Source organism: Trachurus trachurus (assembly GCF_905171665.1).
Source record: "Trachurus trachurus genome assembly, chromosome: 5".
Taxonomy (NCBI): Eukaryota; Metazoa; Chordata; class Actinopteri; order Carangiformes; family Carangidae; genus Trachurus; species Trachurus trachurus.
The window spans coordinates 13,813,954-13,840,225 of NC_139896.1; the positions used below are offsets into that span (position 1 = coordinate 13,813,954).

Genomic DNA, 26,272 nt, shown 5'->3' on the forward strand with positions numbered 1-26,272 from the left:
CAAACAAACGTCTGCCGTGCCGCAGCCCCGCTCGCAGCCCTCATCTATCTGCCTGACATGTGCTTCCTTGTTCGTTTTCTCCTTGCCTGCTAGACGCGGCCGATGATATTGAGCTGTGTCGACGGCGCTCCTCCATTCATGCCAGATGAATCAATCACTCCGGCGTGCTCTGCGGCCCTGTTTAGTGCCGACAAAGTCTTTTCCTCTTCAATCAATGCCAGGGCTTTAGGAAGGGGTTAGTGCATTTCCTACTATTTATTAGGAAAAGAATAGCTCTTTCAAAGTAGCACTGCCAGCCTCCTTGGCTGAGTGATATACGGCAATGAACAATGACAAACGTTTGTCAGCTTCCTTGAGAAGACATTCCCATTTGGTTTATTCAACATGAACGTGCAGCTTGAAATAGCTCATGAGTACAGAAATGTAGATGGATAGTGGATAAGTTTTACGTTATTAGCGGATGTTCACACAGGCTTTTCAGTTACTTTGAACAATTAAAGAGAAGAATGAATAATTCATACAAAATCAAGCAGAGTGTGTTCAGAAATTACAAGTGGAGTTGTAGCAATCGTACAAAAGTCAAATAACACAAGGCGAAGAAGAAGGAGGAGGGAAACTAAAGCTTACACATGCTTGTTAAAATCATCTAAATATGAAATAAGATTTTTAATGAGGCTTAGTTAGTGAGTCCATCAAATACGAAAATATAATCCAAGATGGAAAATAAGGTCCTTTAGAAAAGAGATAAAACAGAAATCATTCCCTTGGTCTCTCAACAAGAAGCAAAAACATTAAAAAATTTCCAAAAGTCCAACACATTTTCTAACACGGAGTCAATAGTTCATTCCACGGCTGTCTCAGCTCTGGATCAGCTGATGAAGTCGCTGTCATCAGGGTCATCCTGTGTCTGGACGATGAGCAGAGGGTTTCTTCGAGGGCTCAGCTCTAAAAAAGTCCCACTGCTGCTCCTCCCAGATGTTGCTCCTGTCTTTGCCTCGCCGGTGCTCAGCTGTGAGCCGTCTCTCTCTGCGTTACAGCCCGAGTCATGAGAGATTTTCAGCTCCTCCGCCACCCGCTCCCCCAGCTCCTGGATCAGCTGTCTGGTGCCGCCTGAAGCCGAGGGGAGGGCGTCCACTTTCCTCTCCGCTGAGAAGGCTGCGCGTGTTGGCTCCTGGGGGATGGGAGAGGCAGCAGTAGTGGAGGTGGGCTGGGGCTGGAGAGGGCTGTCCTTAGACGTCTCTCCTCCTCCTCCTCCTCTTCCCCCCTGCTTGGATTCGGTGCAGCCTTGCCCTTCAGCCTCAGATTCCTCGCTCTCATCAGACGAGCTGCTGCTGCTGCTGCTGCTGCTGCTGCTGTCACTGGAAGCGCTGCTGCTGTCACCGCGGGATACCACAGCGCTACTGGAAGCTCCCTGCTTTTCATCTCCTTCTTGTTCCTCCACCACCATTGTTGCTGCCTCCTCCAGCTCCTCCAGCTCCAGCTCCAAGTCTTTCTTCTGCAGGGAGGCTTTTTGTAACATTGCGCCAAAGGCTGTCACCTTCTTGGACCTGTGAGGATGAAGAGGAAGAAATGGAGACAAGTTAGGAGAGAAGAGAAGTTGTTGAATTTTTCATAGCAAAACTGGTGAATGACTACACAGAGAAGGAAAAAAAAAAAAAAGACATCCAACTACAACTTAATCAGTGGCACTGGAGAGGAGTGAGGCACAAGGACTGACTGATCGACTGGCTCTGCGTACTAAAGACATAGCCAGAGGATAACCATCTACAAATCTAATACCCATTAACCAAATCCCATTCTCATCTGAATGCTAAGTAGACCGCGATTTGCCGAGGCGCGGGGGGCTCAATGAAATATGGAAATATGGATGTTTAATAATGTAGGGAGAGGAGTGCTGCTGATACACAGGGCTTCTCCTCCCCCTGCTGCTGCCGCTCTCCCTGCGAGAGGTGATAAGAGCCTGAGAGGGATTACAGAGAGAGGCACACCCCTCCTCCTCCACTACCTCGGTCCACACACACACACACACACACACACACACTCTTTCACCTCCGCTTTCTGCAGTGTGAGAGGAGATGTAACGGTGATTGGTAACAAACAGACTAGGCTTGTGTGGAGGGTTGATATCAAGCAGGGAAACCTTTCACACCAGACAAGAAGAATGCGTTTCAAGAGCAGCCTACAAGGACGGTGAATGTTTTGACTCAGAGATAAAAGAAATAAAAAATAAAAAGATTCTCTATTAAACTTTGGATGTATTACCCAACTATCGGGGGGGGGGGCAGTGGGATGTGAGAGAACAAACGGGTACAGAGAAATCCTGCTCAATAGGAGCAGAGTTGGACAGTGGACGGCTAAAAGAGTTTGTGCTGCAACACGGTCAATAAAAAGCCTGGACGGAGAATGGCTGTGAGCTGCAGCCCCACAGCTAAATGTCTCCACAGATTAAGATTAAGAGAATGGCCTCATAGAGCAGTACATTACACAATGTTCCTCTCCCGTAGCCTCCCGTTTTATAGCTGTGTCACCGCAGAAGACACAACAGACTCCTTGAAGGGAGAGAGGTGTTTTATTGCTGATGAATGTCCTCCTACAAGGCCCCATTTGTATAAAGCCATCAGATTGTTGGGAGGCCCCCGTCTGCACATTATTCATGCTGGGGATGCCCGCCATGCTGCCAAAAAAACTTAAGTGGTTGCTATTCGTCTCCTCGGTTGCGGCTAGGGCGTGTGTGACGCCCCCATTGCCATGGCGATTATGGGCTGACCTCTGTGGGTCACCGCGATTCAGACGACGTCCATTCAGGGTGGGATAAAAAAAAAGTGCGCGGAGCTGTGCTGGTGTGTGTGTGTGTGTTTATGTGTAGGGGGTGGTGTGTACGTGTGGAGAGGCTACTCCTTCCGCTGCCATTCACGTTTTCACACTCGGCTCCAGTTGCCCTCTCTGGCCCAATTAACCCACTGCTGAGCACCGGGATGGCTCCTCATTACCGTGCAGCCCTAATGAGCTCCCTATTCTGGAGAGTAAAGTGTTTATGGAAGCAGCATGTGGAGGCTGTGCATTCATTTAAGACCTCAGGAGAGGCTGTGTAAACAGATCTTATAGTTGTGATATATCATCTGGATGCACATTCTTCTCTGTTTACTTAGAAACAGGAGAGAATAAAGTGGGGGAGGGGAGGGGAGGGGGGGGAAGGGCTCCTGCATGCAAAAAAATGTTTTGGCAGTTTTCTCTGTCACTGTGAAGCAGATTTTGAAAACAGTAGCTGAAGTCCATTTTCCTGCTAAGATGCTTGGGCAGCTTGCCAGCTCACAACCTTTCAAGATCTCTAAGAAACTTTTCCCCTGTGGTTTCAGTCATGGAGTTGTGCGTGTGGCTGGAATACACAACACTACTCAAGCAAAATACACTCTGTAAGATCCTATTAAATAAAACCAACACGACACATCAAAGAATATGATATATAAATTGAAAAGGAGGTGATCACATTGATTGATTTATTGCATTAAGAGATAAGTAAGACATTCTAATTTCTCTTTACGGTCAATAAATCACCAAAAACCATTGTTCCTATTAACAAGTGGAGTTTTACATACATTTTATTCCTATGTCGCTGTTGCTTGTTCCTTCATTACCACAGTGCCCAGCTGATGGAGAAATAAATAAGTCTCACAACGACAAAGAAAATGAGTGTTTTTGGTCTGTTTACATCTTCAGTAGGAACCAATGGCCCTGGTGTTTAAGCTGCAAAAAATCCTCATACAGTTTGAAACTGCTGTGCAGTGGTTTGGCAGCTGTCAAGCCTTCACATTCACAGATATACGATACTCATACTGGACTTCCTGGATCGTATTTCATGTCTTTCACCAGTGCCTGAAACAACACGTCCCCTCCAACTCAACCCCAGGCATTGTTTTAACACGGGCCTGATTGAGGTCTGAATGCTCGGTGCTTCGGGCTAAACGCTGCTGTCGACAAGCAGGTACAAGCTTTACCAAATTCACCTGATGGGAATACCATTAGTTTTGTAGGAATTTGGTTGTAGATGAAAAGCTGATCATGAATGTGGCTGACTTTTCATGGCAAAAACATTTTTTTTGCCTAAAACTTCAAATGTTAACCTACATTTTAGAGTATGTTTCTAAAGAGACCCCAAGGAGTTTGCTTTTGGTTATAAAAGAGTGGATGATTCTACATTACCCACACTTGTTAATGGGTCCATTTTATAGTCATTTTGATATTATTATTTAGTGGTCGACTCGCCCAGCATTTCCTAGTTTCGGGTTTCCGGACACTGACCGGCGGGTCATGGGAATAACGCTGCTGGATCGCTAGTTGGCAACGTTTATGGTCGTAACTACGGCGGTATCTGATCGTCTTCGAAACTCCTCCATGGGAAATGTAGTGTGAAAACACTTTGCTTTCCAAAACCCCTCATAGTCCCTTTAAGGTAAGAAATTGTAAACTGGGTGCGGTGTGAAAATAACCAAGATTTATTTTCAGGCCACATTGCCCAGTTCTACTTCAACTTCATTGTGGTGCTAAATGAAAAGTCAGAAGTGTGTGGGCACCATGAATATCTACAGCAAATGTAATGTCAACAGTTGTTAGTTGCTGACGGATTTCAGTCCAAACACTACCATCCTTAGATCATAGAAAAGAGTATGATTGACACTTGAGAAGAAGAGGAATTTTCTGTTTACATACTCTTCAAACCGTGCAGTACAGAAAAGGAGAGTACTGGAGGCACTTTATCTCATGTGAGTGATGCCTCATCTCTACACACAATCAGATAATGTGTTGACACACACTCTGTCTGAAGAGGTGATTACATGTGAATAACAATAAACCGGTGCATTCTTCAGATAACTGACTGTGGCGCGTTTGTGAAGTCCCATGTGTGGATGTCGTTAAAGCTACAAGCCACAAGTCCGACACAACTTCAGCGAACCACAAATGACTTCTTCAAACATTACCAACAGGATATCAAGACATTAACACAACCTGGACTAATGATGATGACTGTGTGCAGGCTGCGTGGAGCCTGCCGAGGTCCCAGGCTCTATAAAATCCATGCGAGAGCTTCCTGTAGCGAGACTGGGGCAGAAGAGGCTCCTGCAGCACAGCCACTTCAAAGACCACCCCGTATTCCCTTTCCCCCGTGGGAAGTCATTATTGAGTTAGCATTGGAAAGGCGCGCTTGTTTTCTCTCCCCTGCCTTGCTCTGTGGTGGGAGAAGCTCGGCCTGCGGTGAATACAAAGGCTCTGTCCAGGAGGGGGGGGAGGGATAATGTTGTACACAATCCAGTCATTACTACACCACTGTTGTGGCTTGCCTTCATTAAACTGAGGAGGGGTGGTGTTTTCAAGGTTGGAAAACTTCTGGCGAGACAAAGACGCCTCCATCTGCCAGGGTCTTTAGATGAAAATGGGAAGAGTGCGTGAATGTGTGTGTGTATGTGTTTGTCTGAGTGTGTAGGTGAAAGAGGCGAGCTAAATTACAATGTGACATTTTTTCCATCAGGCTCGTGTTCAGTGAAAGAGCAACTCATTCGGCGTGTCTGTGCTCTTGAAAACATTTCAGATAAAGCTTGTCTTCAGATGTATAAATCTGTGTAATATGAGCACCAGATTTCCTCAGTGTAACTCACAGAATGCATCATTCACTAGCTGAGGGAGGATAAAAGCCGACACCGGGAGATGTGATCCGTCAGTGTGACTGAACACTGGAACGGTCCGAGGCACTGGATGCCACTCTGATTCCAGAAACGAAAAACACAGATGTATTTATTCAGTGTTGGAGGCTGTACTTATAGCTGCCTAGAAAAAAAGACTTACTGTACTGTAGGGCCGCTGGTTTTGAAGGAAGAGATTTTTTTTTACAACTTGTTTTTTTGTAGGTTTTAGTTGTCAATGTCATGAAATGAGGTGAGAAAAATACTCAAGATTTCTCTCAGCTCTTCTGTTATTTGTTACACAAACTGCTTGTGGTCCTACACATGTGTCTTTCATGAGATATTGTTCATAAAACAGTGCTGTTATCTTATCTCATATTATATAAACAGACTTGCATGGTGTGCACATCCATCTCTACCTAGTGTAGTGTTACATAGTTATAGTGTATCGTCTCTTCTCCCTTATATTAAAATATCAATTAGGAACGTCATCTGGCAAAGTGTGTACCACTTGCATCCAGACTGCTATGTTTCCATTTTATGAAGACGCATCTTTTTGCTACATTGTCTACACTGTCCGCACTTCTTTAGCATTTTAGAGCCTTGAAATCAGAGAGTTCTGAGAAAACCTTACTGACCCCCTTCGCCTTGTTTGAAACCTCCGAAGATCTTTGTCTTCCCTTGACCAGACAAAGAGCTTTGGAAACGATGACGTACGCACCCACGGTCGCTCCCTGATTGGATTTTCTCAGCCTGGTCTAAAGATAATGAGATAAACTGTAACTGACCTTGGTGTCTTGTCTAGCAACTGTTGTCCAGTTAAATTCTGCATTTTTAACACTGCAACTGTCTGCTGTTCCTCCCTCACAGTATTTTCTGCAGAGGATAATCTGCCCTGTGTCTACAGCGGCGTGCATGTGCCCAGTGACCATGAATGCTCACTGGGTATGCATCATGTATGCATTTCAAGGTGTGATAGTGTTGATGCAGATTGTCTCTGATGCGGAGCTAAGTCACATATCTAAATGGATGGACGGTTTTTAGGAAAATGTAGTTGTGTGGGTGGCGTGCAGTCTAAGGTTTAGTCCTGACCACAGAGGCCCTGGTTTGAGTCCCACCTGTAACCTTTTTTGCATGTCATCAATCTCTGTCTTATGCCAACATCCTGCCTCTCTCTCTCACTATGGCTATAAAGACAAAAAATGCATGAAAAAATAACTAAAAAGCAGAGACCAAATAAATGAAACAGGAATCTTAACCAGTAGAAAAAAGGCCATATCTACAAAGATAACACTCGCATTGTGGAAACGAAATTTTGCTTAAAGGCTTTTGTGGTTGTGGTGGAACTTGAGTCGGGTTGTAGTAGAACAGAGTATGCCCCAACTAACAAGGCTCTGTTGTATTCCCACTTCATCATTTAAGTTTAAAAGTTGAGCTGAAATTTTCATCAATATACAGTAGGTTGGCTAAAAAAAAGTTAAAGCCCCTCAGGCTTGGATTTGAGAGTTCCTGTTTTTTTCTTCTACTTCTTTTTAACAATGCAGCTTGAAAAGTTTAAATTTTCAGGTCTGAGCTACTCCACAGTTGAGATTCACTACAAACTATGTTCAGCTCTTCATCATCTGCTGTTACCGTCTCCTCTCTCACCTTTTGATCTGTGAAATCCTTCAGACGTTCGAGCCTTGAAAACTTGTCTTAGCTATTCAGCCCGCCTGCTTTATCTTCAGCTGTTACTCCCGTTACATCTCTAAAAAGGTTGTAGACAGTTGTTTTACGGGGCCTCGGCTAAATACGCGAGCCTGTGAAGCTGCAAAGACAAGGAAATCCCTTCACTCTAATCGACTGTAATAACTGCAGTGGGCACTTGAAATGTGCACAGAGGAAATTATGCAAACATACTGTGTAAGTCTGTGTTTAAGATGAGCCTGTGTACTCAAGACAAAAAAGCTGGAGTGGCCTCATGCTGGGAGGAAATCTGTACTACTTATCCCTGTTAGCTGGGAGACATTTGTGCCTTTGTTCTCCCCAGCGGGGCCTCGAGGATCTCCTTCAGGGCTGAGGCTAACATCAGATAGAGCAGCACCATTATCTTTCAAAGCCTCCAGTTGTGCAATGTTTTCCAGGGAAGTCCTTTCCAGCACAAGTCTGGATGTCGCATCAGCTGTGTGGACGGTGCTAGCGGTGGTGGGGGTGGAGGGGCAATCCCAGGAACAGCCTCCAACACCTCATTTTAATTCCCCAGAGAAAGCCCCCAGGCACAAGCAAAATGAAAACACCTATCGCGCTAAACAGCCGGTGGGAAATCGGGGTAATAAGTGCCTTGTGCCTTACAATCACAACATCAGGTATGCTGCGCTGCGGTGAACTGACCCGCCATGCTCAGCGGCGGGGGGAATTGGGGGTGGGGGTGTTTACCACGCCACCACGCACAAGTGCACTTTCAAGACGTTTTGAGCGCGGGTATGCCGACACGCTGACCCCCTACGCTCCGACCTCGTTGCCCTCGGACGCTCCCAGCTGTTGGAGCCCCAGATGCTTTTCCCTGCGGGGGGAGCTGCTGCTGACAGCCCTCCCCAGTGGCATTGTCATGCAACACAATGCAGAGGATGAATGAGACAGGCGAGGAAGAGAGTGTGTGGAGACCCCGAGGGCTGCTTCGTACTCCAAAAATAAAAAGAAGGAGGAAAAAAAAAAAGATTGTTGACAACTTCATCTTTGGCAGGTTCTTTTGTTGTTTTCATACAGAGCTGCGCACATTCTTCTTTCTGTCATTGTACTCCTTTTCTTCGGTGAAAACAACACCCGGTGTGTTTTTTCGGGGACTGCTCCCTTCACACATAACCCATTAATGATTATTTGAGTCTGTCAAATAAGCTGTTATGGTGCACAGCTCAGTCTGTCCCTAAACCATTTTCCACCCTCAGGAGCTACAGTATGTGCGATTGTCCAATTCACACATCTAGTAGACAAATTCACTTCACAAAAGGAAAAAGAAAACCCAGAGAGCCACTTTTTCCCCTTTAAACTAATGACTTCATATGGAAACATGAGTCTTGCCTCACTTTCCCTCCTCTCAGACTAACCCTGGAGCACTTTGCTTGAATGCTGCCATGTTATTTCTTTATTTTTTTTCCCCAGCTCGAATCTAATTGACCCAATTAATAAGGGTGGGTGGGTGGTTGTGAGTGAACCGCACAGAGAAAGGAAGTTGTAGCCCTTCTGATTTTAACCGAGGTACTGCAACACAACACTGGGCCTTATAAGCTGTTTCTGTACTGGCTGCCATGAATCTACACTGGCGTCTCTCCAAGCTTTTTGATAAAGGGAGGAAAAGAGCGAGGGAGAAAGTGAGGCAACTCGTGTCTTTCTCTGCAGTCCAGAAGCTCTGCAGGGGCTTTGGCATTTGAGGACATTCTTAAGCACACACTGAGGCTAATTGACTGGAGAGGCTGTGGCTCCATTTGGAGCAATGCTTTCTGCTAACAATCCAGGGATAATTAGCCCTGGACCAGGTTGCGCTTGGGACGAGTTAAAACCGTGTTGGTGTTGAATTCTGCAATGATGACACCAACAACAACGGTGAAAAAGAGAGCCAAGTTCCACGACGCTGAGCAATGTGTTTTGTGGTTTCACTTGTGACTCCAGTGCGCAGGGTCCTCCTCTGACTCCGTGTGTGTGAGAGTAAAGGGGAAGCGCCTGCCCTGTGGCTTAAATCACACTGAAGTCTTTACGAGGTTGTAAATTCGAGAGCCATGTCTCGGCAGTCAGAGGAACTTTAGGAGTAGAAATGCATGTGGGGACAGCGAGGAGATTAAATAAATCAACCCCTCTAGCCAGCAAACATCCATTAATCGCTGTGTCCATCATACTGCGCTGATCGCGTCTGTCTAGCCGGCAGCACGGAGTGACAAGATACAGGGATTGCATGGGGGTAGTGGGGGTAGTGGGGGTGGTGGTGGGGGGGGTATAGATTACATCTCATTTTACCCACCCCGGCTCCCAGAGACGACTCACTTAGCGGTGGATGACAGATCCAGCACGGGGGAATATCTCACACTGAAGAAAACAATGCCTCCGCGATCTGTCATCAAACCTGTCAGATGACACAAAAGGGCTGCCACAACAAACCGCATGTGTGATAGCGGAGGCCGGTCTGCGGAAACCGATCGTTCCAAAAACCTCACACAACGGGGCCTGGATCTCCGGTGCTGCTTTGCATTTTGACTGCAGGCTTCTTCTTCTTTTTTTCTTTTTTTTTTTTATTTTTTTACAATGTTTCACTCCAAACATGGGAACATAGTTTCACAAACCACAAGTGGAGACTCTATGGAATTTCTGTTGAGCCCGAAAAACCCCCACCGAGACAACGAAACGCTAAACAAGCTATGCCGTTCTCTCAAGTGGTTGGAGGTGACAGAAGTGGTTTCTGCTAATCTGAATGTCTTTTCCACAACATGACAGCTTTATATGGGAGGAAAAAGAAACCTCTGTGAATTTCACTCTCTTTATTGACCTGAGAAAAAAAAAAAGAAGCAAAAAAAACACAAAAGGGGAAATGTAACAATTCAATCACAGGTCAGACCTACACGAGTACGGGCTAATCCATCTAATGATCGATGCGGGGCGTAGTAGGAGTCAGCGCGTTAGGTCAAGTGTTGACATTTAGTTCCAATGTAGCGCAAAGGAAAGAGAGGAGAAAGAGTGCTCCAGTGCCCCTGAGCCAAGAAGAGACTGATTGAGTTTTTCAGTGAGTTGACAGAGATTCAACAGCTCCATGTGCTCACGGAGTAAGATAGAGCGTGTGTCTTCTCTCTGGTCACTGTCTGGGAGAGACAGAGAGAGAGAGAGGAGATCACACCAACACTAAGCTTATCTACTGATTTGTCCCACACACTGAGATCCTGGCATCCGTAGCGTTTTTAAGAGCAAAATTCAAGACTTGTGCTGGAAAAATGTAGAAATGAGAATGTGAGGAGGACGGAGGGGGGAGAAAAACAGCACTAAATCCCCGCAGACCTTTTATCGTGTCTGCATCTGGGCGCCGAGCCTACAACATCAGGCACACATTTTTCAACTGGGCTTTTTCCAGACGAGCACACCACTTGGCTGAACTCTGGCCAAGAGTAAAACAGAGCTCATTACTGAGTAATGCGCTTGCAGGCTCACATTTGAAATGTGTAAGTAATTGTAAAATATGTGCTAGGAGGAAGAGAGAGTCTTCAAACCTATATCATTTCTTGCAGCTTTGGCATGACTGGCTTGAAATGCTGGTGGACGGTTTCATCCATGGAGGATATGAGAAGCCCCAGCATATGCACACACGCACATGTGCGCTCTTAAAGTTTAATACAAAGCGAATCTGCTGACTGCAGCTGGCTCCTTTGAGAGTCAATGATGGTACTTTTGACACACGATAATGGAGACAAGGGGGATTGCATCTATCGCTGGCTTTGGTCGTTCAATTGGCCCTGCTGTGACAAGTGACTCGTCTAATCCTCTCCTCTAAAGCACCGATGCATCGTGGGGGCTGAGTGGCACTTCCCTTGGCTCTGAAGGTGGCTCTCTCTGTGTTGAAGGTCTCTGAGGTGCGTTCCCGCATGAATTCATGTGTGCGTTGCTGAACTTACTTGACCCTCTGGATCCAGATGCAGTAGTCTGTGACGTACAGATCGTTCAGTATGTAGGCCGGGTCGTTCTCTCTGAAGACTTGGTGAATATCCAGCAGGCATTTGAGGACACAGGCTTTCCCTGGGCACAGGAACACACCGTGGCAGGCAAATGGAAAAACAGTGTTATTCTCGCGCGGTATTAAGGATGACAATGTACTCCAGCTGCTGGCAGACGCAGCTTGAATCTAAAGGCTTGCACTCATTGTTCCATACATAAAAGCCAAGGTACAGGATCAGAGGAAAATCCCAGTGAGCAGCAGTGTAATTTGATCCGGACGGTTTGAGAAGAGTTCCTGGTTAAGAACTGGTTTATATGAGACAAAAGAACCATAGACTATGGCTCTATTTCTGGCATTCAATCCGTCAATTTAATGGTGGTTCTGTTCTGAATTTGTCAAAAAATATGGTGTGCCTTTATCTGTCATAAACAGGACTGTATGTCTCTGATGATCTTCCACTTGACATCTATTCTAGTCGGTCCATTCAGCCATTGTGCAGCCCCACAATTGTCCTAATCTCCATCCATTATTCTTGTGATCTGACAAACACGAAGGTCTGATTTACACACTTAGATGAGATCAATAATTCAATCCAGCAAGGAAATGAATGTTATTCTAAAGGCTCCAAGGCTGTTTCAGGTCACTTAACTACACAGTGTGAAGCTTTTAAAAAACGGCTTCATTTTTGTCTTTTGTTCAAGAAAATAATTTTCTAAAAGTGCTCTCTGGTCTTAGGGGCCTCATATTTTACTATTTTCCAGTATTTCATCTGAAGTGTTGATATCTGTAAGAAGAAGAAGAACAAAAAACCCTCTTTATATGGTTTTACATCTTAAGCTTCTCTCTGGGGTTTTTGTAACTACAGGGAGGGTCTGAGCCTCTCTTCAGATTGTTTTCTGAGAGGTGGAATAAAAATATGTCAGATTTCAGAGAAACTAAATCCTTAAAAGTTGGATTGTGGGTCTGGGTGGGCGACGCTTGGGGCCAGGTGGAAAGCACTGACTACTTTATGAGACCTTCCACGCCTTCATCACATCCTGCCTCGATTACTGCAACAGCATCCTTTATGGTACAACCTCCAAACTCCTCAATAAACTCCAGTGCATTCAAATCTCTGCTGCACGCCTCCTCACACACCACATCACCCCTGTCCTCCAGAACCTCCACTGGCTCCCTGATCCACAACCGATAGAATTTGAAATCCTCCTCCTCACCCATAAAGCACTCCACAACCAGACCGGCCCCCTGCCACCTCTCAGACCTTCTCCACCCTTACATCCCTTCACGTACCCTCCGCTCTTCTGATGTCATTCTCCTCAGACAGAGCCTTCTCCACTGCTGCCCCCTGTCCTCTGGAACTCCCTCCCCAAACACATCCAAGACACCACTGACCCCACGTCATTTAAGTCACAACTCAAAACTCACCTATTCCGCTCTGCTTTTAACATGTAGTACTTCTTGATATATTGTCGTATTTGTTTTAATCTGTATTCAAATGTTTTCTATGTTTTAATGAGTTTTCCCCATTTTTTCTATTTTACTTGTTTTATCTGCTGTTTTTATTGTCTGCCTGAAAAGCGCTCTATAAATAAAATGTATTATTATTATTAAATGTATTATGATGACATCACAACGTTACAGAAGTCCTGATGGCTCATTTTAAGGCTCAGTTTTATGAATATAAGCTGTGTGCATCCCCCTGCTGACTGAGGCTTTGATACTTTACAGTATTAATATTGAACCAAGACCTACTTTACAATTTAAAAAAATACATGGACGTAATCTACCTTTAGATGATATGAGACGTTTAATTTAGGAGGATAGATGTGTTAAAGTTGTTCCTTGAGTGTGAAAGCAGCTTGTTAGTGTTGAGTCAGAAGCTCTCAAATCCCCCACCCCCACAACTGCCTTAAAACTAATCTGGGTAATTTGAGTGTGCTTAATTTTCTACTTATCAGATACAGCTACACTGAATCAGTATGCAGTATGAAATATGGACACAGCTACTGTGTCGAAGTCTGGTGTTTGAATTAGCCTTTGTGATACTTAAAAACTGCCCCAGACAGACAATTGTGATACTACCGGGCTAATGCTTGATTTTGATTTCTTAAGAATGGGAGATAAAAAACTCTATGACAGCAATAATAATCAACAATGCTAACTTAACTTAAACTCCAGAAGACAAAAGGGCTTGAGAAAAAAGTCTGTTGCCCAACCCTCCATACTGTTTAATGCAAATGTATTCTGCCAACAGACACATGTTTATGTGTTTTCCAAACCTCCATTTTTGATGCTTTGAGCAGCATAAACAAAATTCCATTCACCTCAATGGAAGAGGGGTGGAGGCAGCGGACGTCAAGATGAATGTCTCTGCACAGAAAACTAGAACTACATCCAGAGTTAGATATCAATTACATGTGAGTAAGGAAATATGTCCACCTCAGGGACTTGGGTGAATTGATGCCTTAACAGCTTTAAATAAAAACAGCACAGAAACAACTGTGTGGTTTGGTTGAGGCAAAGACAAAAATGTGCAATACAATGTTAATAAATACCTACATGTTTTATTAAACTTTGCATAAAAGCTGTTTTTAGGCTTTATGAAATTTAAAACACGTATTAAGTCACCTTTTTTCTGAATGTTCATGTGCCTTTTGGGATTTAATAATTAGTGTAGAGACTGGAAAGAGGACAGGCCACAATTTACAGTCCTACAGTGGGTACTAGTTTCATTTGGACGTTTCCCTCACGGAAAGCGTGATTCACGCGTTGCGTGAAATTGTAGGTCACATTGTAGCCACTAGGTGGAAGCATCGTACTGAGATGCAGCTCAAAAGATTTGGGGGTAATTCCACGTTTGACCACAACGTAGCTGCAATGGAGAGTGGCGCTGTTCATATGCCATAATTTGCAGCTGTGGTCGAGAGAGCTAGAGAGTGGATGGAGAGAGGGACCGCTACGCCGGTCAATCAGATCAATGTTGTTTTTTTATTGTTTCACAGTGGTTACAGTAGCCTACGTTCAACAGGATCAGTGGTTCTCAGCCTTTTGGGGGTCCCCTGCATATTTTTGATCTCTCCTGTAGCCTGGCTGGGTGGCTCCAAGTTTGAGTAGTTTGAGTTCTGCAAGTTCTGGTGAATGTAACAATCCACTCATAGCCCACGATCGCTACGTCTGTGCCAGCAGCCTGGACCCGATGCTGCTGGACTCACGAGCGGAGCAATAATGCACATCTGTCAGCAGCTGCTCTTGAAGGGACAGATTAGATGCTGATTTTGTTAACAGTGACTTTGTTGCATCCAAACATTTAGCATATCTGTCGGGTGCTGTCTCTTATCCGGTACAAAGTGGGAGATGACAGAACTACTTTAATCGAGGGAAAGCTACATTGTTGCGAGTGACTCCGGCCGGCGTGTGCACATGCACTAAGCCTGTGAATATTCTCATTTGTCCCGGACTCCCGGTCATAGTTATCTCAAGGAAATTTAAATCGAATGCAACTGGACTTGGTTATTTGTCTAGGTTTCACCTCTCATCCAAGAGGCTGAAGCATCTTGGATTACAAGTTACAGTTGCATTCGATTTAAATTTCCTTGAGATAAGTGCACACTGTTTCTGCTGTCAATTCGGTCATAGTTCATTTGTAACGTGTTTTCTTCATTCTTCATTAGGCTAATGTTAACACTAGAACCACCCAGATGGTCTCACACAGACGTTTGTGTTTTTCTTACGTAAATGACTTTGTTTACATTAAAACTACAGGTCTCTCAGTCCGTGACTTTTCCATGTGTGATGGTTTCTGAAGCTTACAACTTACACAAATGAAACATTCGATTTCTGGGCATTTATACCTCGGGCCGACAATAGCTTATTTTTTTCTTCAATTATTGTTTTCATCTACAGTTATATTTATCATAATATGCCCAATTCGGGAGGGAGGGGGGGGGGGGGGGGGGGGTCACGTTACATAATGTAACAGTTTCCAGAAAAATACAAAACAGGATATTTATTCATGTTACCCTCTGTTTAGGTAGATAAAGGTCTCAGTCACATTTGAATAAAAATAATGCAATTAGGCTAAATATCATAGGATCTTTTTTTTAAAGATAGGCCTATTTTATTTTTAGTTCCATAATTCAGAGATGATTTTCACTTAACGAAATGAAACGAAACAATGAAGCCTACAGTTTTGTCCTCCGGCTTATGAAAAGTGTGAGGAGAGGTATATTGTAAGAACCGGTTTTTCTAAGCTGACTGAACAGCTGTGTGAAGTTCTGTGGGGGGCAGGGCTGTAGCCTACTTGAGTGAAGTATCCACAAGCACACCTATTGATCAGAGATAAATGAAGGTGCTAATGTGTCGCTGATGTGTCTATGGTCCTACAGACCGCTGCATATAAACCCCACTGTAGCGATTTTCACCTATAGCCTCACTTTCAATAAAACACACACTAGCATTCTATAGCCTAATTGCAATCAGTGAAATATATGAAATCAATATAAAACACAATTTAAATATGAGAGTTGCTGTTGCTCTAGTTTAATAGCGCTGCAGCTGCATTTGCCGTGCGCCCCTGTCTGTATGTGAACCTGTGTCTGTCTATGTGCAGGCAGAGATCAGAGATGGTGTTTTTTTTTTAATAACCATGCACCATCTCTCATCTCCGCCAGTCAGCCTCTCAACCTGCCGCCTCTCTCGCGTGCGGTGCCCGCACGTAAACACACGTGCCGTGGACACATGTATTTATTTATTTATTTTTTCTGTGGGAAACACTGATCAAGCTGTGCGTACGCACAACTCTCCGCAATATTCCATTGATACATCACACCGGACCCAAGAATGGTGCGGACATGAACACACCTCATATTCCACCCCCAGAATGCCTCACAACCATATATGGTCAGCACGTGCATAATTAAGTAGCCATGTGCGCTCTGTGGAGCGACAACAAAGTGACAACAAAGACAACGGGCGGAATGATGCTTCGGCGGACCTGCCCTCGCTTTTGAGGTTGGTTGTGAGAAAAATGCCTGCTGTCCAGACAACTGTGTTTTTTTTAAAGCACCCCTGCATTACACAAACACACACATACGGTATATATAGCCGCACATATAGGCTATATCAGTGATCGCCTCTGGGCTGGTTGCTCCTGCCCGGTCTGTACACTCCTCTCATCCTCACTTCAGCACCTGTCCTGGGCTGCACAGTGTCGGCTCGGCTCGCTCCTCGTTTTAAATGACTTTTAAAAGTAGCGTAAACAGCCTACTGTTCTCTGATTACTCATACGCATATTTAGTTAGGCTAAAAGTTGCATTATTATTAGTTATAGGCCTACTTCATTCAATCAAAGAAAAAAAAGGACGGTGGAGCGAGCCAACACAGATGCTGAAGTGGGGAGAGGAGTGGAGAGACTGGGCGTCCGCAGGGTTTTTGCAACATGCGGATCAGTAAGGGCGGAGGACCGACATGACGGGGGGTCTCAGTCTCCTGATACCTGTGCGGGCCAGGACCGCGGAGGTCAGCGAGACAGAGAACACGTCCGCCCCGGCTGTAGTAATGCCTTGAGGAACGCACGTATCATTCCACCGCCGCCTGCCGCCACAGAGTGAAGCCTCTTTCCCCAGAAGGAGGTCCAGGTTGAACACAATTAATAAACGCAGGTCCCTAATAAACGCCTGTTGATTTGAGCGATTTAAGCAAATAAATGCCCGGGCCTTTATTTGGTGTTTTACGGTAGGCTATTGCCCGTTCATTCATGAGAAATCATCCAGCTACACTCTCAGTCAAACAAGGTGGGGAATGAACACCTACTGTAGCCTACAGTAGTTGGCTCATTTTAAAAACACACCGGCAGCATCACCCACTGAGTTAATTAGCTGCTGTGTAGAAAACCACGCTGTGGTCCGTAATCGCGGTGCAGATGGGTGTGTTTGGAGCTGACAAGAGGATCGATAAAAGAGAGTGAGACGTATAGCTGCCGTCGTTACATTTTTCTCATGGAAAAACTATAGGCTACTGTATTATTATTATATTGCATTCCCCATTCGTGTTCACTTCTCCGTGCTGCTCTCTTATAGAGGCGCTCTGCTGCTCACAGATGCCACCTGGCGGTTGTTTGGGCACATTGCAGCTTCTGGTGAAAACACAATTACTCCTCCACAAAAAATCCGCGTGAGCCTCCCGTGACTCACGCGTGAATCTCGCGTGAAACCGTCCAAATGAAACTAGTACCCACTGTACATGTGTGCAGAAGAGGAGGTAACCCAAGAGGTTTGCTTTTCTATCCCACCATCAACATAAACAATGTCATGGAGATGGATAGACTTGAATTACTGCTTTCATTTATTTAAGTTCATCTAATTATACACATACAATGGTATCATAAGTATTATCATACCATCTACGTTAGCCATTGTGTGGTTTCCTTAAAATTACTCGACTCATTTCATCTATGCCTTAAGTTAATGTGGACATTGTGTGAACAGGACTGTATGGTAGATGCATTCAGCATGTGAGTTGAGCCAAATCATGATTTAAATAAATCATCATGGTAACTATCAAATGAGTTTAGCTGCTAAATGGTGGGAGCTTTTTAAGCTGTGGTCCATGTGACGTGGATTATGGTTGTCACCTGCACTTTGGCAACGTGTTTTGGAATTGTTTCAGCCACCATTCAACACCACAAAGGCTAAACTACACTACGCAGAGTCTCCATTTGTTATCCTGACAAATGACTTTTCCCTTAAGTATTCAACAAACCAAACTGCCACAGCTCCCCCCTCCTCCCAAATCAGGCATATAAATAGCCTTATGATGTGGCCAACAATCCACTGAGGGCAAGAGAAAATGCTGCTCTCCACCTCTGCAGGGCTGGTTGGCATTGTCCAGAGAAATTCCAGCCCAATCAAAATAAACAGCACACTTGCAGAGAGGAAAACCTTAAACAAACATTTGGTTCTCATTTAGACATGGGATCGTATGCAGGGAACTCTGCCCTCAAATTCAGGATCTTGGATCATGTGAAGAAAAAGCACACTTGCTTCCAAGATTTGACTTTTCTTTTTCCTCACAAGGAAGATTCATGAGTTGTTTGCAGAAAACCGGAGGAAAGGTTGCTCTCGACACCAGTCCACCTTTTGTGATTCTTGGTGAGATGCCCATGTCAAGTGAGAAAGTTATGTTAATGGCTGAGGGAAAAACGTGCCCACGGCTGCTGAAAAATCAGGCCTGCATTGATGCAGCAGTGGGAGTGAGGACGACCAAAAACAAAGGCTGCTGTTTCCCCTGGACAGAATTGCTGCAATGCCAAAAATGCAGAGGCAGAGAGTTGAAAATGACAGCTCTGAGCTCTGTGGTTTAAGAATTCATAACATAATCAGCATGACACACATGATAGGAGGACCAGTGCTGTATCATTACATTAAGTTGAGGATTATATTATGTGTACCAATAAATGTCTCATATGCCACTGATGTATTAATTCAGTCTAATGCGTGTGCCCATGCCTCCATTTACACTGTCTAACAGACACATATTTATTTAAGAGAGAGTGGATTCACAGTCCTCTGAGTGTCCTGAAAAAAGGTCATTGCAGCAGCTTCATAAAAGATGCAAAATGTTTCAGTAAAAAAGAACAGTCACTTTTAATTTCATTTTGGGATTTGATCATTTCCATCTGACTCTGATTCTGATCTGATCTCAGATTACTTTACAGTAAGCTTTACAAAACAAGGCTGAAGGGGACAAAACTAACATTTATTCTGGCTAGGAAATACATTTGATGATGATATGGAATAATACCCTCAGACTACACCTCAATGAATAGTGCTGGATTATTTGCCACAGTCTTTTTTAAAGAGAAATTTAAAGATGCAGACCCTGTACTGGGTTTGCAACTTTCAGACACTGCATTTGAAGACTGATTGTGTCACAGCGGTGTGACCAGGCTCTCACATTTTAAAGGCTCCTTCAAACGTGGCCAAGAAATGCAGCCTTCCTTTTCCTGGGAAATGAAGCCTCCAGCTCGTGGCCCAACTTATCCAAAGATTCATCCTGCACCATGAATACAATTTATATGGCGGCAAACAATGACAACAGAGCCAGAGGATTGCACTTTCAGTTGTAAGTATTAGATTTCAGTTGAACATTTAATAACATTTCTGGGACCATCTCGTGGTTTAGCTTCTCGGTAGGATACAGTACAACTACAACCAGAGCTGACAAGGTTGCTGGATGAAGGGCATGGCGCTCTGTGGTGGACATGGTGCTGCAGAGAAGAAATCCTCCATAGACCAGACTGTCTCATTTCAATTCCACCATTCTCTAGAGGATATGAACTCACAAGCTTTATCCCGTTGTATTGTATACAGATACTACTCTAGAATGTATGGATTTCATAGTAACCTAGGATGAAAGTTAAAGTACATCATCTGAAAAAAAGAAAAGAAAAAGGAGAGTGGAATATGTGCTTGTTGGTATAATAACTGAGCACTATCTCACTGTTTGAACTAGTGGCTTCGTTGATAAAATAACATTGTGAAGAAGGGATTGTTCTAGGAACAGATTGTTTTAACTCAAATGGACCACTTTAATTCTAACTTTTAAGTTTCTGAGAGTAAGAGCAGCAGCAGCCTGCAGGAAAAGCAGCGGGATAAAATCTGTGTCTGTCTGATTTTGCCACTAATGATGATGCACTTCAAAAGGCAGTAGAGACATATCTTCAGCCTCCGTCGGCTCTAACATCAGCACTGCCCACTGACAACACAATCTTCTTCACTGCAGTTCAATTTTCTCGACTGGCTGAGGGAACGTAACATGAAGGGAGACCACGTCGAGGTAATACTAAAACAGCTGCTTACAGCCAGACAGGCATCACAATAAAAAACGGGGGGTGTGGAAGTCACTGAGTTAAACTATAAAAGCAGCACATAAAAAAAACTGAACTGTGCCACATAACAAGCGAGAACATAGGCCAGCTCTTAGTATAGAAGGTGAAGTACATCAGCTGATGGCCGACTGCCTGTTAAGACAACCTCCAAGGAAGATGTGTGTTACCATTCAATAACACCTTCCTTCACACACATGAAATGTATCTAATCCAATAAAAGATCATTAGCACCCTAGACCTAAAGTGTTCACACCCAGACCCGACAACAGAATGTCATTACTCTCCCTTGATTTTCCATAAACTAGGTCAGAGCGCTTATTTGACCTAAAATTTGACTTCCGCTGATTAAATTCCCAAACTTTCCCTGCTCTCCCAGAATCCCAGAGGAAATTCCATGACCAGCGTGAAATGTCCCCATGTGAATGGCAGCGGAGAGAGACCCGTGGTGGATGGATCTGTAACAGAGGACCACGTGTGACAGTGCTCGTCTTGTCCTGTCGGCCCCGACGATGACAGCGATGGGACCCAGAGGCTTTCCTCCGCCGCTTTGTTGCCTGCGGGCTCCTCTGCCTCTCCGCCCCGTCTGTACCTGCCCAGTGGCTCTTTAGTTACAGACACTTAGGAGGCAGGTGGAGGAGCTCCTTGAGAATACTCGCCACACTGCCAGAGGCCTGTTCAAATATTTACCTCTGGATAACATTTCCTCTAAGGCCTTAACCTGTGCGCCGCCATTAATGGGTTTGTTTTACTAATTCCTATGAATGTTTGCTTTCACAGCCACTTAAATGGAGTGCCTCAAAAATGGAGCATGCATTTCCATTTGCCTTATCCTGACAAATTAATTAGTGCGTGAAGTAATGCTGGGAGGAAACACACCCTCAGACACACGCCGGCCTGAAAAACTGTGTTACAGTTCATTAAGGAAAAGCTCTATTACTCATACATCCCTAATGCCTGCAAATAATAACTTTTATGAGTTGGGAGTTACAATTATGAGCAATAATAGTGAAATAATTGCCCCACATCCTACCCCCCACCCTTCCTTATATTGAAACAAAAGAAGAAGAAGAAAAGAAAAAACAGCCTCTTGCTAGTTGGCTGTTTGGACCAGTGTGATGTGGTGAGTTGTCAGGAAACACTGGAATTTCTGGCGTAAGATGCACATAAAAAAATCTCATTATGTATGACAGGAGGTATGAGAAAGAAGGTGAGGGAAAGAGCGAGTCAAACTGCAGTTTCCCTGAATCTCCTGATCAACTCATCTTTCTACTTAATGATGCGCAGAAATGCTAATCCAGAGCTTAAAGGGCCTTTAATTTGCTGTCATTTACCAGCATTAAAACCATCACAAGCTGGATAATCTTGGCCCTCACACATCCTGAGTGTGTTTACACTGCAGAGTTTCATCTGTCCGCAGGGGCTTTTGATTTAAAGATTACTCAGGGCTTTGAGATATCAAAGTCAACAGTCCCTTTTCAACTAATCCACATTTCGCTCCCTGAAGAGGTGGGAGTCGGGCCACTCTCTTGCTTAGCTGGAGGAATATTACTTTCAAACACGCGCCACAGTACACTCGTGAAGCACTTTCTCCAAACTCGGTGCCTGTCCAGCAGGCTGTTTTTAGCGAGCCAATGAACCACGAAAGCATGCTGACTTTCAGGCTGTCTCACGATCGACCTGCATCCCACTGCTTACAGGCGGGCAGCAGGCGCTGTCCGACTCCACGCTCCAAAGCCTTATTTACATATAAAAACAGTGCTCGGAAGAAACCACAGGGTGGACAAAATCAATTAACACTAATTAGTGATGATCATGTGTTCTCAGTGGAGTGAAATGAATCCACACAAAGAGGATTTGATTTAGTTGAAGCTGCTAGTGTTTAAGCACAAAAAAACCCACAAAGCCCACACAGACTGCACACTTGTGAACATGTGGCAGACACTGTGGGGTCACGACCAGTCTGCAGAGGTGAAAGGTCACTGTGGTAATGTGTGTTTATGAGACTGTGTGTGTGTGTGTGTGTGTGTGTGTGTTGATGGTGGCCACACTCACCTGACAGAAAAATCTTAGTTGTGTCACGAATGGCGGCAGAGACCAATGCAAAGTGTCTGTGGAGCGGGAAGCACAAAACCCTCCGTCCAAACGATACCAGGACCTCCTGCAAGGAGCTGTACGTCTGCAAAAAAAAAAAAGAGAGAACATGACACTCAGAAATCTACCCAGCACAAAACCACGGGGAGACAAAGACATGAGAGGGAATCACTAAGAGTCTGAAAACTGAACCGCTTTCACATATGAAGTCTGGACAATGGCGGGAGAATCGGGTTCAGACGCTGTCTGGAGTTGCCCACACATGCAGCACAGAGCCGGAGATGAACCTACTAGAAATGGGCAGAGCGTGCTGAAGAAATGATGGCCATTAGTTGGCTGTGAATTCTCTGCACAGTGACCTATTCTATTCAATCAGTGAGCCTGCAGGGTGAAATCCATTTAATATTCGCTTCGACTGCTTTGTGCATTTGCGTTCACACGTAAAAGCCGCTCCAGGTAATGCCTGAAAAAAAAAAATCCAGGGTTGGTGTTGCATGTGTGAAAGCAGCTTGAAAGTTAACAGTTTGGTTCAGCAATAAATAAAAAGGAATTTTTCCCTCCTGTCTTTTTTGTTAGTTTGCAGGCTGGTCCCCATTGGAGTGCATTGCAGTCATTGGTGCTCTAATTACTCCTAACAACTCCTCAATTATAGAGCTGGCAAAATAGGGGCTCACAACTCTTAAACACCTCTGCAGCCCTGGCCGGTTAATTGCCGCTTGTCTTTAATCACTGCCTTTGCTTTCAGATTTTCTCCGCACTAATGGACACACACACAGCCCCGAGACAGAAACAGAGATTTTTTTTTTTATCCCTCGTTTCTTCTTTTCTTTGCAGCTTGTTAAGGATGTGTTGCGAGCTTGCGAGTGCGTGTCATTGGGGATCATGCTCTCCCCTGGGCTTGTTTAGTAGGAGTGTAAATAAGGTCTGCTGCTGCGGGGGGGAAACTCACAGTCAGTCACACCAGTGCAGTTGACTGAGGACAAGTAAACATACGGCAGATGGAAAGGGGTGGGGGTGGGAGACCGAGGGGGGATAAGGTGGTGGTGGTGGTGTTGGGGGGATGTTAAGAGAGGCAAGGGATAGAGACAGCGAGAGAATAAAAGAGATAGCGCAGAGGGAGAACGGAGTGAGGAAGCAGAGCCGATATCAGCAGTGACACACAGACAGGCAGGCAGGCAGTCAAAGACAGAGAGGAATTCATTGTCGAGCAGAAAGTGAAGGATAGGAGAGGAGGGGGAGGCAGGGAGCAGGGGATTAAGCGAGGTGGCCTGTCAGTTATGGATGGGAATCGGGAACCTGTTCCAGTTCAGCACTTGGGGTCGGTATTACAGAAACTTCCTACTTGCAGATCATATGTAAACAGTTTGGAGCCATGGTAATTAGAGTTAAGACTGATTTCGGGGAAATGCCATTAAAGAAGTTCTAAATGTTTCTATCCTTTAAAAAAAAAAACCTCCTGTTAGTCTGTCCTCACTTGAACTTTTCCAAAACTTTTAGATAACTTGTTAAATCCATATCTCTGCTCTTTTATTGCTTTCACGCAACCTGAGAAATGGATGCGGGCAGAACTTAGTCACTGAGAAGCTTGAGACACATCCTAATGATGTGTTTGTTCGATGATAAAATGCTTGTTAGTAGAAACCAGTTCCTTACCCTTTTATCTTCTGTGTTACAATTGTTGTAAACTTCCCCAAAAAAGAACATTTCATTATTTTTCCTCCTGATGTAACCAACACTTCTAACTTGTGCTGTAGCCAGGTGTCCAACATTGTTTTTGAGTAATTATTTTGGACGTTTCATTGAGATGAGAAAGGTTTTGTTGGTTGCTAGGTAACAGACATATAAGTGATGCCCAATTTCTGATTGAAAGTATTTTAGGATTTTTCTAACCTGAGATAAAAATAGGATGAAGTAAGATAGGATAGATGATGATTGTATTTGTTATCCCAAATTGGGACAAGTCACATCATACTCTTTCTGTCTTCCCAGGTTTCAAATAATCTGTACTACTAGAATAGCATGAGCTCATCGTGACCTTTTATTGATGCTGTCGAGTTTTTTCGGACAGTTGTAACATGTAATCAAATGAAAAAAAAAGCCAGTTTATGCACCATGAACTTATCTTCCTGGAGCACCATGAGGGTAAATATCCTGGTATCATAACATTACATAAACACCACACACTAGGCTCTAATGTTATTCCGCCCACACAGAAAATTGATAAGCAGAATCAATAATAGCAGTGTTGCCAGTAAAATCCTTCCAGCTTCCATCCCTACAGTCAATAGGAGCCAATAGCCGACTGACAAGCAGCAGCTGAAGACTGTTCTCTACTCCAGTGTCACGACAGTAGAACCACTTCCTCTTAAATGTGGTTGAGGTCGGGGGGAAGCAAACTCCTCCAGGCTGCTTCACTGACTTGTTTGTAATTAGCAAAGGAAAGCGTCTTGGGTGTTGCGATCACAAGTGGTGATCATGTGTGCACCGCCCCAAGACCTAATGAGGACGCCCGGGGACACATTTCCCCAAATCTGTAGTGCAGTGTGAACTCTAATGAGTCCCTAACAGGAACATGAATGACGGATTGTGTATTCGACTGCAGCGTCTGTCAAGGCGGCTGTATGTGTTCATGCACAACTGATGTCACTGAGAGTAACGAAGCAACAACCACAGGCCTCCTCGGCACCTAAAATAATGAAGTACAAGGTCTGTATTGAGCAGTGGTGTAGCCTTTATCAACTTCACAACTTTCAGTTCACAACTGTGTCATTTGAGCTTGAAGCTTGACTCATGGCTGTTCATTTGTCGGGGGGTCACTGTGTTACTGATGTCAGCCTCCTTAAAAATGTCACTACACTTTGGCTTGGCTGGGCTACAGAGATAGAGCTGCAGAGAGGAAGCAGCTATTTCGGTTGGCCCTAGTTCTAGAAATAAAGTCATGTTAACTTTCTCAAAGACGTGCTGTCGGAGCACTTACACAGCTCAGACAGGCCTAACACTCCTGGGTATTGTTTAGAATTTGAGGTACAAGTCCGCGCACAAATTGAAGGTAGTTTAAACAACTAAGGAATTGAAATAATCAAATGTATACGAATGTTGCATTGTTGGATATCCTAACTCTGGAGTATCTGAAACTGAAGTAGAAATACAGAATGTGTAAAACTCTACACCAGGAGACATTGTTTTGTTTCTTTTTTTTTACGCCAGTAGACACTGTTGATGGTAAGACTGTTCCTTTTCAATGCCACACATTGAGCAGAGACATCCGTTTCTAATGTTTCTGTGAACAGCTGTGTTGAGCTCTGTATTACAGTGAATAACTCAACTACTCAATACGCAATGAGACGAGTGAAATATTGAATAAGCCTAGCATTGAGGTTGAGATATCAATCCACAAAATCGCTGACGTCTGAACCTTCGATGCAGGTTAATGTGGAGGACCTCATGGTAACCCTGTGCATGAAGAATGAATGTTACTTTACATGATATGCAGTCTGATGTCAGATAGTCAGAGAACTGCATTATATAGCAACTTGTTAATCAATTTAATCTGCAGCAATGAGGTAATTATTAACGGCTTTCACTTCTTCAGGGAATGCCCACATTATAGGTATCAGTTTGTCAACAGTAAGATATTATCAAGTGGATAAATCTGAAACAAAGCTCAAATATTGAAGAACAGACAGAGAAGCCACATCATTTTATAAATATACCTACAAAGGTGCTATCTAACAAAAATATAAAATCCCTATGATCAACGATTTCGCATAGTAATGTGCTAAATTGTTCTCACAGTTCGATGCCCTGTTCTAAGAACCAGGGTAACAGAGTAATCTGGAAAACTCTGCTGAGTAAAAGGCAAAGTCAGGATCATTATCTGACGTCAAGTGTCCTACTCCTGAGTGAGATTTTACTCAGCAAGGTGGTCCAGATTACTCAGTAAAGATTACT

The 26,272-nt window shown here is 44.3% G+C and overlaps 1 protein-coding gene across 1 annotated transcript in view; it reads right to left on the minus strand.

Moving 5' to 3' along the window:
- Window positions 1-440: 440 nt before the first annotated feature.
- Window positions 441-26,272, minus strand: part of shq1 (SHQ1, H/ACA ribonucleoprotein assembly factor) — a 40,834-nt gene continuing 15,002 nt past the window's right edge. Inside the window, exons 10-12 of the mRNA XM_083972522.1 lie at window positions 22,283-22,406; window positions 11,303-11,423; window positions 441-1,547 (exon numbers count right to left, since the gene is read on the minus strand). Coding sequence (XP_083828648.1) covers window positions 869-1,547; window positions 11,303-11,423; window positions 22,283-22,406 — 924 coding nt within the window. The 3' untranslated portion in view covers window positions 441-868. The remainder of the gene's footprint in view (window positions 1,548-11,302; window positions 11,424-22,282; window positions 22,407-26,272) is intronic.